Below are 15,099 nucleotides of genomic sequence, written 5' to 3'. Positions count from 1 at the left end.
AACAATTAGGCCAAATGACTGGTACACCATGCGATCCTTAGCCTATACGACTATGAGACCAGAAGAACTAGATGGTACCCAGCTACCACTGTCAACCACCTGGAGGGGGATCTATGTAGGAGATCTTGGATAGAGTAGTAGAACAATGAGGAACAAAACTCAAAATCATTAAAAAAAAAAAAAAAGGATCAGGTTTGCTGGTTTAATAGAGCCTGATGGAATCCCTGGGACTATGGCCCCTAGCTGCCCTTCAGGCCTGGAATTGAACCTACTCCTGTGGCTTCCAGCCAAACAAAAGACAGGCATATGAGCTGAACATTTACATTTGATGTTATGTGCCATGGAGTCAGACCCGACTCATCGCAACCCCTCCTTGGGTTTCCGAGGCAGTATCACTACGGAAGTAGATTGCCCAATCTTCCTTCTGAGGAGTGGCTAATGGGTTTGAACTGCCAGCCTTCTGGTTAGCAGTCAAGTGCCTTAGGCACTATGCTACCAGAGCTCCCAACATTTACATTAGGGAGACACAATCCTTGGAAAGATCAATCATGGGAGAATAGAGAGGGCTGTGTATGCACAGGGAGATAGCTCAGGGGCAGGAGTGCATGGAGGAAAGGACATAAGGAAGAGGTAACTATGGGGAAGAAGTGGGAGGGGAGCTGTTGCACTGTGGGAAATTGAAGTCAATGTCATGAGACAAAAGGTACATGAGCTGCTGTATGGAAATGAATTTGCTCTGTAATCACCCTAATCACAATGAAACTTAAAAAAAAAAACAAAAAAGTCCTGGTCCAGACAGCTTCACTGGACAACTCTACTGAAAATTCAGAGAAGAGCTGACACCTATCCTACTCAAACTATTCCAGAACATAGAAAAGGATGGAATACTCCCAAATTCCTTTTAAAAAGCAATCATAACCTTGATACAAAACCTAGGCCACTAAAAAGGAAAGTTACAGACCAGTATTCCTTTTGGATGTTGTTGTTGTTACGTGCCGTTGAGTCAGACCCAACTCATAGTGACCCCTCCTTGGGTTTCCAAGGCGGTATATATCACTATGGAAGTAGATGCAAAAATTTCAACAAAATCCTAGCCAATAGAATCCAATATTCTACCTAAAAAATAGCACACCCTAACCAAGTAGGATTCATATAAAATATCCAAGGATGGTTCAACATTAGAAAAACAATCAACATAATCCACATAAATAAAATTAAGGAAAAGAACAACATGATCATGAGGCAGGATGAGGCAAGATGGACCCAGCTTTGTCCCAACAAAACTTAAGAGTGAAAAATCTCTCTCCCCATACTTCCCCCTTCCTTCCTCCCGGACCAGCCGTCCTTAATATCCTTCTTATCTATTAATTCCAGCCACCCTATACCCCCCTTCCATCTCCCTGTTTCTTCCCTGCCTGAGTTTTTTTCTGCTTCTGTAACACTGCTGGCTTGTGTCCTTGAAAATAACCAACCATCCTTTTATCCCAAAGACCCTGGAAGAAGAGCCCCATAAAAACCTTATGTGGCTTTTGTTTGGGGGTCAGTCTCTGGCTACGAATCCACTGAGCCCAAGTACCGGTACAATAAAGTCCTTCCTTTGCATCATCCTGCTCAATGTTGGCGTTTCTCTCGGCGGCTCTGGTAACATTTCTGGTGCATTGGCGGGGAAACAACCTCGGTTTCTGCCTCCCTGCCACTCGAGGGATTGGTGACATAGCTATTGCTGACCCCAGGAAGCCGGCAGCCTGGGCCGGCCCTTGATCTGAGGAGAAGAACCTGCTGAGCGCACCGGTGTGATATTTGACACCATGTATGTCGCCTGCATCAGGAGGAGAGCCGGTCCAGCTGTGCCCAGCTTTGGAGACCAAGCAGGAGAAGGAACGGCCACCCTCCAGACATCTGAACTGCAGTAGGTTTTGGGGCCCCAAAGGTAGTCAAGTCTGCCAGAAGGCAGAAGGGGAGTCTGATCAGCTCCTGGGCACTGTCCGAATATCGCCCAGATAGAGGTGGCAAGAAACCACAGTAGCCCACAGGCAGTACAGGATTTTTGGATTTGTGTATGTTCTGATGCATTTGTGAGTGAGTATGTCTGGCTAACTGAGAACCTAAGGAATCAGGAAGCTGGGAGCAAGTGCAGAGCCGCTCTCCTAACTGGTGGCAATTCTCATACAGCTCAGGGTGATGGGTCCGCTGATAGCTCAGCATGACCTCCAGGTCAGGGGCTTATACTGACTTACCAAAGCTAAGAGGTGCCTGAAAATCCTCAGGAGAGGAACAGGAAAACGGGTTCAGCGAAGTAACTGGAGATTGTGTTGCACTGTTATGGGATGGGCTCAGAGTCAAGAAGGAACCCCACTCTAGATCACGCTAAAGAATTTTAAGAAGGGATTTGGTGCATAAGATTATGGAGTAAAGATGCAGGCAGGGAGAGTCAGAACTCTTTGTGAGCTAGAATAGCTGACTTTCCAGGCTGAGTGACCATCAGAGGGAATACTAGACAAAAGAACTGTGATGAGAGTCTGGATGGTGGTGACTGGGGACCCCGGCCACCCAGATCAATTCCCCTACATAGACACCTGGCTCCAGTTGATCACAACTCCACCCCCATGGCTTTGGGGGCCAGTTAGTCGGATGATGGTTTCCAAAAGCCACTATAAAAAGGGGGAAAAGGAAAACAGCACACCGTCTTCTGCTTTGCCTGAACCCTTGTGCCCTCCTATTCTTCAGGAGGTGCTGGAAAAGCCAGTACCCCCTCCTTATCTCTCAGTGTGCCCTTCACTGAAAACCCTCCAGCCGCAAACACCATCCCCACTCCTGCCCAATTCCACTATTCACCCGGACCCAAAAACTCGGGCTGGGACCAGCCCAGGGCCACCTCACCTCAGCCCATATACCCCAACATCTTTTGACCCCAGTTGCTAACTCAAGAGTCGGGAACCCCAGCTGCTGATGGACTACCCCACTCACTTCACTCAGCCCATTGCAGTGGGGACCCGAGCAACAAGCAGCTTTCCAACAATTAAAAACAAAACTCCAGACTGCTTCTGCCCTGGGACTACCTGACATTTCTAAGCCTTTCATCCTGTATGTAATAGAGAAAAAGAAAACAGCGGTGGGAGTTCTAGTATAGACCATAGGGTCCTGGCCCAGACCTGTTGCATACTTGTCTAAACAGTTAGATGGAGTAGCAAATGGATGGCCTCCATGTTTGCAGGTGCTGGCTACCACTGCTCTCTTAGTACAAGAAGCTAACAAGCTCACTCTGGACAGAATTTAACAGTCCATGTCTCCCACTCAGTGGTGGTATTAATGAATACAAAAAGACATCATTAGCTGACCAACTCCAAGCTCACAAAATACCAGGGCCTGTTGTGTGAGAACCCCTGAATAGTACCAGAAGCAGTAAAAACACTTAATCCAGCCACACTACTACCTGTTGGTGATGGACCCCCAGAGCATGATTGTATTGAAGTCCCGGAAAATACATATTCCAGCTGTCCAGATCTGAGGGACCAACCACTCCTCATTCCAGAGATGGAACTATTTACAAATGGAAGTGTTGTTATAGACTCAGAGGGGGTGTGTCGCACCAGCTATGTGGTGGTCACCTTAGAGGAAGTCATAGAAGCAGGACCACTCCCCAGGAGAACATCAGCCCAGAAAGCAGAATAAATAGTCTTAATAAGCACCCTAAGAAGGAGCAAGGGAAAGAGAGCCAGTGTGTATAGGGATTTGAAATATGCCTTTTTGACACTGCAGGTGCATGGGGCAATATATAAAGAAAGAGGGTTGCTGAATTCAGGAGGGAAAGCAATGCACCAAGCTGAGATCCTCGATTTCCTGGAAGCAGTGTGGGAGCCCCTTCAGGTGGCAGTAATATACTGCAAGGGACATCAGAGGGAAAATACCCAAGAAACCTAAGGAGATAAAAAAAAGCTGACCAAGAAACAAAAAGGGCAGCCAGGGAGCCACTGGAAACCAGAAAAGCCGCACCACTCCTCCCTTGGATGCCAGAAGTACAACCAACATATTCACAAGAAGAAAAGCAGTGGTTACAGCAAGAAATGGCCAAACAAGACAAGACTGGCTGGCAGTGCCTGCCTGATGGTAGGATAGTGATTCCTGTACTACTGGCCCCCTCTCTGATCAACAACTTCCACTCAGTTACTCATTCAGGCCAGGAGGCCATGGAACAACTGTTGGGAAAGTATTTCTACATTCCATGGCTTACAACACTTGCAAAAGCAATCAACCAGCAATGTATAACTTCTTGCAAAAACAATCCTCAGCAAGGTCCTTCACTACCTCCTGGCATCCAGTCTGTAGGAACCGCACCTTTTAAGAATCTGATGGTAGATTTCACTGAACTACCTAAGAGTGGAGGCTACCATTATCTCCTGGTAATGGTGTACACCTATTCTGGATGGGTGGAAACCTTTCCAACTCAGTTGGAGAAGGCCAGGGAAACATCACAGGCCCTGTTATGGGAGATCTTCCCGAGATATGGATATTTCCCTTGTACAAAGGTTCAGATAATGGGCCAGCATTCATAGCAGAAGTGGTGCAGGAGACAGCTCGGGCTTTGGGCATAAATTGGAAACTACATACTGCTTATAGGTCTCAGAGCTCAGGCTAAGTATAATGCATGGACAGGACTATAAAGACTGGACTCAGTAAACTCTGCCAAAAAGCACACTTAACCTGGCCACAAGCCCTTCCTATGGTGCTACTGAAAATCAGGTGTTCCCCACAGAAAACTACAAGATATTCCCCATATGAAATCCTTTTTGCCAGCCCCTCACCTCTCCTTCGTTCCATACCTGGAACACCCAAAGAAAGGGGAGAAACAAGTTAACAATCAATTAAAAGCACTGGGTATAGTGTCAACACAGATATCTAAATGCGTGACAGAAAGGCTCCCTATAAGCCTTTTCTCCCTGGTACAACCATTCCAACCCAGGGATCGGGTGTGGGTGAAGGATGGGAACTTAACCCCCCTCAAGCCCAAGTGAAAGGGACCACTTACTGTCATTTTAACTACCCCCACAGCAGTTAAGGTTAAAGGTATCACTCCATGGATTCACCACTCCAGGATTAAAAGAGCCATATCCAAGGATTCTAGCAATTTTTAACAAACTGAAAACCATCCCCAGAACCCACTGAAAGTGACTGTATGACATGAGAACTAAAGACCTGTGGTGCCCTGCTCCAGTCACCCCCAGAAGCTGACTAGTCTATGCATGGCCGAAACTTAAGGATCACCAATGGTACAATTAGCTATAAATAATTCCTGCTCACCTGCACTTCTGTTTTTGATTGGTCCCTTGGTCCTAGTATTGGCTGTTGGGCTCACAGCGGCAGCTCCGGTTCAATGGACCTTCTCCCAGAGAATTAGCGTAAGCCTAACCTTTATTCTAATCATAGGACTGTTACTGAATGTAGAATGCTTACTCTGATTTTCATTATCGCCATTACTCAGTTGCAGTTAGCCTCCGGCCGGCAATGTCCCAGCCAGTGTAGGCACAATGGGTTCCTGACATTTCTACACTCTTCTTGTTATCGAGGGCGTACACTCACTATGTGTACCCAAGGTGACCGCAAATTCTGGACTACTACACTCACACTACTAGGCTGTTACTCTCCCTGTCAAAGCTCATGTAGTTCCATGTGTAATAAAGTTGTCTGCTGAACACAGAAAATGACTGATGGGGAGGAATGTTGCTATTATATAAATCAGTCTGGTGTCATCAGTAATAAAGTTAAGGAACTAAAGGAAAGAATTAACAAAAGAAAATCTGAACTCATGGATTGGGGAATTTGGAGCAATTTATCCTCCTGGACAACCTGGCTGGTACCCCTCCTGGGACCTTTAATAATTGTAATTGTAGTTCTTCTGTATTTGGTACCCTTACTTGTACAAGGGATTCAGACTCTAGTAACCAATCTAGCATCTCAAGCATTTGAAAGGAAAATACTATATCTGCAGGGGTATCAGGAGCTGACACGTACAATCGATGCCTATGATGATAAAGAAACAAACCACTGGGTTAGAATCTGGAACATATGATCCAGGAGGAAAGTGAGACACCTTGACATTTTTAAACAATATGAAGGAGTCTCAAAGGGGGGAATAATGAGGCAGGATGGACCCAGCTTCATCCCAACAAAACTTAAGAGAGTGAAAAATCCCTCTCCCCATACTCCCCCTTCCTTCCTCCCGGACTAGCCCTCCTTGATATTCTTCTTATCTATGCATTCCAGCCAACCTATACCCCCTCCCATCTCCCTGTTTCTTCCCTGCCTGAGTTTTTTTCTGCTTCTGTAACACTGCTGGCTTGTGTCCTTGAAAATAACCAACCACCTTTTTATCCCAAAGACCCCAGAAGAAGAGCCCCATATAAACCTTATGTGGTCTTTGTTCGGGGTCAGTCTCCAGATATGAATCCACTGTACCGGTACAATAAAGTCCTTCCTTTGCATCATCCTGCTCGATGTTGGCGTTTCTCTCGGCAGCTCTGGTAACAATCATTATCAATCAATGAAGAAAATGAAGAAAAGGGATTTGATAAAATCTAACACCTGTTCTTGATAAAAATTCTCAGCAAAACAGGAATAGAGGGAAATTCCACAGCATAATAAAGGGCTTATATGCAAAAAACAACAGCAAACATTATTCTCAATGGAGACAGAATGAAATTATTCCCCTTGCAATGGGAACTAGACAAGGATGCTCTCTATCACCACTTCCATTCAAAATTATTGGAAATCCAAAATTATTGGAAGGCAAGAAAGGGAAATAAATAAATTTGCATTCAAATTGGCGAAGAAGAAGAAAAACTCTCCCTTTGCACATGATAAGTTCCTATACATAGAAAAACGCAGAGACTCAGCAAGAAAACTATTGGAACTAATTGAAAGATTCAGCAAAGTGACACGATGTAAGATCAACATAGAAAAATAATTTTGATTCCTCTATACCAACAAATAGATTTTTAACAAGGAAAACACTACCATTTACAAAAGCTACCAAAAAGATAAAATACTTAGGAATCAGTCTTACAGGGAGACAAAAGACATACACCACGAAAACTATAAAACACTACTAAGAGTATCAGAGACCTACATAAGTATAAGACCATACCATGCTCATAGATAGGAAGACTGAACATTGGGAAATGTCAGTACTACCCAAAGTCAAGGAGTTCTGGTAGCACAGTGCATAAGGCACTTGACTGCTAATCAGAAGGCTGGCAGTTCAAACCCACCAGCCACTCCTCGGAAGGAAGATTGGGCAATCTACTTCCATAGTGATATTGCCTGGAAAACGCAAGGACGGGGTTGCTATGAGTCAGGTCTGACTTGAGAGCACATAACAACAATAACAACCCAAAGTAATCTACAGAATCAATGCAATACCGATCCAAATTTCATCAGTATTCAAGGACACAAAAAAAAACAATCACTAACATTATATGCAAAGGAAAGAGACCTCAAATAAGCAAATCACTACTGAAGAAGAAAATCTAGAAATAGATCCATCCAGCTATTGATAGCTGATATTGGACAAATGGCCAAAACCCATTAAATGGCAAAGAGCCTCTTTAACAAATGGTGCTGGCAAAACTAGATATCCATTTGCAGAAAAATCAAACAAGATCCATATTTCATACCATACACAAAAAAGAACTCAAAATGGATTAAAACCCTTAAACGCACAATCTAAATTTATAAAGTTCATCAAAGAAAAAATAGGGGCAAATTTAAGAGCCCTGATTTATGGCATAAATAGACTATCAAGTATAACCCAAAATATATAAGTTGTTGTTGTTGTTGTTGTTATGTGCCGTCGAGTCGGCCCCGACTCATAGCGACCCCTCCTTGGGTCTCCGAGGCATTATCACTACGGAAGTAGGATTGCCCAACCTTCCTTCCGAGGAGTGGCTGGTGGGTTTGAACTGCCAGCCTTCTGGTTAGCAGACAAGTGCTTTAGCCACTATGCTACCAGAGCTCCTCGAAAGGAAGGTTGGGCAATCCTACTTCCGTAGTGATAATGCCTCGGAAACCCAAGGAGGGGTCGCTATGAGTCAGGGCTGACTCGACGGCACACAACAACAACAAAATATATAAGTAGCAGAAGATAAATGAGATGACTAGAACCTTCTAAAAATTAAATTCTTATATGCATCATAAGACTTTTCCAAAAGAGTAAAAAGAGACCTATAGATTGGGAAAACATATTTGGCAATGACATATCCAACAAGCGATTTATCTCTAAAATTTATAGAAAAATTCAACATCTCAACATCAAAAAGACAAACAATCCATTTAAAAAATGGGCAGAGGACATGAACTGACACTTCACCCAAGAAGATATTCTGGTGCCCAACAAACATATGAAGAAATGCTCACGATAATTAGCCATTAAAGAGATGCAAACCAAAACAATTTGATATCATCTTACTGCAGCAATTATAAATAGTGAAGTTCAACAAGACAGAAAACAAAAATTGCTGGCAGGGTAATAGAGAGACTGACACTCTTATATACTGCTGGAGGGAATATAAAATGGTACAACCACTATGGAAAATGGTGTGGCACTTCTTCAAAAAGTTGGGAGTAGACGCTAGATAGAATGGGAGAAAAACGTGGAACAAAATTAAAAAAAAAAAGACCAGAATTAATGGTCACATAGAGACTGGTGAAACCCCTGAGACTTTGCCTTCTAGTTATCACCTTTTGGGCCTTGAATTGTACTCACTCCCATGGCTAACTTTCAGCTCAACAACAGACAGGCCTGGGAGCTGAACTACAGCAAGAAGATGCACTCCTCAGAACAATTCACCATGGGAGATCAGAAGGGCAGCATTGGCACAGGGATAAAGATAGGGAGGCAGGAATGCATAGGCAGGAAGGACACAGGGACAGGGTGACCACAGGGAGGAAGTGGGAGGAGAACTGTTACATTGTGGGGATTGTAATCAGTGTCATAAAATAAAATGTGTACAGAATTTTAAATATAAAATGAATCTGCTCTGCAAAAAAAAAAAATGTATATAGGACACCTGATTAAATTTGCACTCCAGATAAACAATGAGTAGTGTTTAAATATAAGTATGTCCTAAATATTGCATGGGATACATCTGTACTAAAAATTATTCGTCACTTACCTGAAATGCAAATTTAATTGGATTTCCTTATTTTATTTGGAAACTAATGGCTTATATGTATAATTGAGCAAAAAGATCAAATTAAAAAAAAAAATCTAGTTACATTCTAGTAATTCACTACACTAAACGTGACTAATAACACTAGAGGCCAGAGGAGCTTCTGTTTTCTGATCCCCTGCTTCATAGGGCCCATGTTATCACACACAGACACGTTAAATCACACATAAGCAGTATTGCACAGGGATCATGCACTCACTGGCAAGTGCTACCATTCAGATACCACAGGAAATGCTTCTCAATATTTCTTGTCCTGTTGTTGTTATCATGTGCCGTCAAGTCGGACCTGACTCATAGCGACCCCTCCTTGGGTTTCTGAGGCAGTATCACTATGGAAGTAGACTGCCCAATCTTCCTTCCGAGGAGTGGCTGGTGGGTTTGAATAGCCAGCCTTCTGGTTAGCAGCAAAGTGCCTTAGGTACTACGCTACCAGAGCTCCTATGAATTTCTTGTCCTAACCCTCAAAATAAAATATCAGTGGCATTACTAGGGCTGGTATCTCCCAGTACAGTAACTCATTATGTCAAACTACCCATCGCTCTAGACCTCCTTTCATATCAGACTATACAGAATCCTCAGTAATGTTTATTATCTATTTTAATCATGGAATAATATGTGATATAGTTGTAAACTGCATAAATGTAGTATTTCTTAGATTAAATTAATATAACCAATAAAATTGTTTCATAAAATCTTTGTACACTGAATTACAGTAACTGACCTGAAAACTTTTTGAATTTTTCTCCTTCTCTTCCTTTAATTAAGGAGCTCCACTTCTTGGAAGGAAGGTTGGTCAATGTACTTCCATAGTGATACCACCTCAGAAACCCAAGGAGGGGTCCCTATGAGTTGCATCCAACTTGACGGCAGTGCGTTTGGTTTGGGTGGTGTAATGGTTAAGGCATTTGGCTGCTAACCAAAAGATCAATGGTTTGAACCCACCAGCCACTCTGCAGAAGAAAGACAGGGCGATCTGCTTCCATAAAGATTAATAGCTCTGGAAACCCAATGGAGGTCACTATGAGTAAGAACTGACTCAATGGCAGTAGGTTTGGTTTATTTATTTACAGTTTTCCCTTTAGTTACTATTTCATGCTCAAAAAAAGTTATTTATATAGGTTCATAAGTACTAATTACCACAACACTGTAGCTAAAACACCGGAATATCTGACAAAATTGTTGCTGTTAGGTGCCACTGAGTCAACTCTAACTCATAGGGACCCTATGTACAACAGAACAAAACAATACTCAGCCTTGTACCATCTTCACAATTTTTGCTTTGCTTGCATGCATCACTGTAGCCACTGTATCAATCCATCTCATTGAGGGTCTTCCCCTTCTTCACTAACCCTCTACTTCACGAACCATGATATCATTTTCCAGGGAATGGTCCTTTCTGACAACATGACCCAAGTAGGTGAGGTGAAGTCTGGCCATTCTCACTTCCAAGGAGCATTCAGGCAGCACTTCTTCCAGGACAGATTTGTTCATTCTTCTGTCAGTCCATGGTATTTTTCACCAACACCACAATTCAAAGGCATCAATTCTTCTTCAGTCTTCCTTACTCATTGTCCAGTTTTTACATGCATATGAAGCAACGGAAAGTACCATGGCTTGGTTCAGGTGCACCTTAGTCTTTAAAGTCACATCTCTGCTTAATATTTCAAAGAGCTTTTTGAAGATTTGCCCAGTGCAATACAATGTCCAATTTCCCGACTATTGCTTCCATAGGTGTTGACTGTGGATCCGAGTAATATGAAATTCCTGACAACTTCAATCTTACCTTTATTTATCATGATGTTGCTTATTGTTTCAGTTGTCAAGATTTTCATTTTCTTTATGTTGAGGTGTAATCCATACTGAAGGCCTTTTCATCAGTAAGTGCTTTAAGTCATCTTCACTTTCAGCAAGCAAGGCTGTGTCATCTGCATATCACAGGTTGTTAGTGGCTCTTCCTCCAATTCTGATGCTGTGTGCTTCTTCACAAAATTTGTTACTATAAAAACACTAGAAGCAATGAAAACAGCATGTGCTTGTCCCTGCAGACAAAACCATTTGATTGGAAACATCATCATAATTGTGTAATAATAACAACTCGGACTGGAGCACACAGTTGTTGTTGTAATATGCTGTCGAGTTGATTTTGACTCACAGTGATCCCTCCTTGGGTTTCTGAGGCACTATCACTATGGAAGTAGATTGCCCCATCTTTCTTCCAAGGAGTGGCTGGTGGGTTTCAACCGCCAGCCTTCTGGTTAGTGGTCAAATGCCTTAGGCACTACACCACCAGAGCTCCTGCAGCACATTACAAGCTTCAAAAAGTAAATTTGCAACAAACAAGACTAAAGTTGGTTCCTTGAAAAGATTAATAAAATCAACAAACTACTGACAAATTTAACACAGGAAAGAAAGAGAAGATGCAAAAGACACAAACAAGAAATGAAATGGGTGACGTCACAACAGAAATCAACTGAAATATCAGAATACTATGAAGAGCTGTACTCCAAAAACTTTGAAAACCTAGAAGAAACAGACAGATTTCTAGAAACATACTACTTACTTAAACTAACATAGACTAAGTTAGCAAATCTGAACAGACCCATAATAAAAGAAGAAAATGAATAGGTTATAAAAGAAAGAAAGAAAAAAAAAAGTCCTGGCCCAGATGGCTTCACTACCAAACATTCAGAAAAGAGCTCTAACATCAATTCTACTCAAACAATTCCAAAATACAGAAAAGGAGGGAATACTCCTGAATTCATTTTATGAACCAAGACTAACCCTAATAGCAAACTAAAAAATAAAATTATAGACAAGTATCTCTTACAAACATAGAAGCAAACATTCTTAACAAAATCATATCCAACAGACTCTAACAACATATGAAAAAAAAATAATACCAGGTATGCAAGGATTCAACATTAAGAAAACAATAATGTAATCCACAACATAAATAAGACAAAGGAAAAGAACCATATGATCATATTAATCAATGCACAAAAGGCATTTGATAAAATCTAAAACCTATTCCTGATAAAAACACTGAAAAAAAATAGGAACAGATGAGAAATTCTTCAACATAATTAAAGGCAATTAAAAAAAAAAAAAAAGTTGGAACTAGAAGTAACATTTGATCCAGCAATCCCACTACTAGGTATGCATCCTAAAGACTTTAGAGCCAGGACACAAACAGGTATATGTATATCCATGTTCACTGCAGGATATTCACAATAGGATAGAGATGGAAACAACCTAAGTTCCTATCAATCAGTGACGGAATAACCAAACTACAGTACAAACACACAATGGAATACTATGTATGCCATATTAAAGAAAAATGAATAATCCACAAAACACCTAATAACATAGATGAACTTGGAGGGCATTATGCTTAATGAAATAAGTAAATCACAGAAGGGCAAATATTGAATGAGTCCACTATTATAAAAAATCAAGGAAAGGTTTACACATGGAAGGAAACTTTCTTTGTTGGTTATTAGGGATAGGAGAGGAAGGGTAGGAAAATTGCTAGCAAGGAAAGAGACACATATTGATTTGGGTGAAGGGAAAGGCATTATACCAAAAGTGGGTTGTTGTTGTTATGTGCCGTCAAGTTACCCCCGACTCATAGCAACCCCTCCTTGGGTTTCCAAGGCAGTATCACTATGGAAGTAGATTGCCCAACCTTCCTTCTGAGGAGTGGCTGGTGGGTTTGAACCACCAGCCTTCTGGTTAGCAGTCAAGTGCCTTAGGCACTACGCTACCAAAAGTGGGTGGCAAGCACAATATCACTAAGGAAAAGGAAGATACAGAGAGATGCACTTGAAGTATTAACAATGAAGGTAAATACTATTTTATATACAATAATGCATTATCAATAACAACAAACGTCTATGGGTGGATATGTACATAGACAGGCAAGATGATCAGGTATGAGTAGATGGAACAGGACTATGGCCATGAACATATATAGGTTTGGTAGATATTTCTATACATGTATTTGTATGTACTATTTAAATGTCCACATATATAATAGAATGAACAGGGGCAAAGTTATGATAACTTCTTAGCCACAAACACCTTGATGGAGTGAGTTGCTGGGCCTGTGGGCTCAGGACCATGGTCATGGGGGACATCAAGGTCCACTGGCATAATATAATTGTAAAACATGGTTTTACGTCCTACTTTCGTAAGGATCGACTAGGGTCTTAAAAGCTTGCAAACAGCGATTTAAGATAAAAACTATTGGTCTCTCCTCATCTGCAGTAAACAAGACTGAAGAAAGTCAAAGACACATGGAAACAATTAGTGGAAGGGACTAGGGAGCATGGGGACCTTAGCCTACATGACTCTGAGATCAGAAGAACTAGTTGGTGCCTGTCTACCACTGCCAACCATTCAGAAAGGGATTAAAATTGGATATCTTAGAGTGGGAGAAAAAAGGGAACAAAACTCAAAATGATAAAAAAAAAAAAAAAAAAAACAGGTATACTGATCGCCCAAGGGAGCCTGGTGGAACCACTGAGGCACCCTTAATCAACCTTCAGGCCTGGAATTAAACTTACTCCCATGGCTTAATCATCAGCAAACAATAGGCCTATGAGGTAAACAATTACACCAGGCTAAGACTGCACTACTTAGAACAATCAACCATGGGAAATCAGAAGGGCAGCATTTGCATAGGGAGAAAGGTCAGAAGGCAAAATGCATAGGAAAGAAGGACACACTGGGAAAAGGTAACCACAGAGAAGAACTGGGAAAAAAGCTGTTATACTGTGGGAATTGCAGTCACTGTCACAACACAAAATGTGTATGAACTGCTGAATGGAAAACAAATCTGCTCTGTAAGCTTTCACTCAAATAACAATGAAAAGTTTAAAAAAAAAAAAAAAGCCCATTTTTCATGCAATTGTGAGAAAATGAGGAAGAAGCAATATTTTATATACTTACTTGGGCATAAGCACTCTGAGTTACTTTTCTCAAATCATCTTGAGCACCAGTTGTAATTCTCCCAAAGAAGATTTCTTCTGACACTCGTCCACCTAAAGTCATACACATCCTATCCATGAGCTGCTCTTTAGTATATAGGTATTGTTCTTTTGGTAAATACTGAGCATAACCTAATCCTTTGCCACGTGGGATGATGGATACCTGGTAATAGAAAACATACAAAATGAAGATTTCACTACCAAATGTAGATTCATTTAAAATGTTTTCATTGTCTATAGAAAAACTCTCTGAATCAGTTTATTAGTAGATTCACCTTGCCACAACAGCTGGGCAATTCACCAGCTTTAGTTAGATAAAATCTAGCAGTAGTGAAGTGATGGTCTAAGAGGAATGTTTCTCTTAAAACAACTTAACCTTAGTGTTTGAACTTACTTTTTATAAAATGTAATTGGAATTATTCAATGTTGGCACTAACAGCATAGACTCCAAAAGAAAATAATGAAGATATATCATCATCAAACTCATCAAAACCAAAGACAAAGACAGAATCCTGAAAGCAGCACGGGAAAAATGAAAAGTTACATATAAAGGATAACCAGTAAGAATAAGCTCTGATTTCTCAGCAGAAACCATACAAGCAAGAAGGCAATGGGATGGTATATATAAACTCCTGAAAGAGAAAAAGTTTCAACCAAGAATTATATACCTGGCAAAACTGCCCCTCAACTATGATGGTGAAAATAGGAGATTTCCAGATAAAAGGAAGTCCTTTGAACACAGAACCAAAAATAGCAAATAACAACTGACCATTAATACACAAGATGACATAACCCAAAAACCACAGCTATGGACATATCCAAAGTAAAATGAGCTTGTAAGATTGTAAACAGGGAACCAGAGACATCAATTGACAAGTGAGGACAAC

General features: G+C 41.3%; 1 protein-coding gene across 1 annotated transcript in view; it reads right to left on the bottom strand.

Annotated features, from left to right (window-relative positions):
* The window catches only part of AFG3L2 (AFG3 like matrix AAA peptidase subunit 2), a 102,003-nt gene that overhangs the window by 15,544 nt on the left and 71,360 nt on the right, over positions 1-15,099 (bottom strand). The window contains exon 16 of the mRNA XM_042782410.1: positions 14,175-14,375. Within this exon, the coding sequence (XP_042638344.1) occupies positions 14,175-14,375 (201 nt within the window). The remainder of the gene's footprint in view (positions 1-14,174; positions 14,376-15,099) is intronic.

Source organism: Orycteropus afer, unplaced genomic scaffold, assembly GCF_000298275.1.
Source record: "Orycteropus afer afer isolate SDZICR_OR568_19922 unplaced genomic scaffold, OryAfe1.0 scaffold00307, whole genome shotgun sequence".
NCBI lineage: Eukaryota > Metazoa > Chordata > Mammalia > Tubulidentata > Orycteropodidae > Orycteropus > Orycteropus afer.
This window is presented reverse-complemented; position numbering and strand designations above follow the sequence as displayed.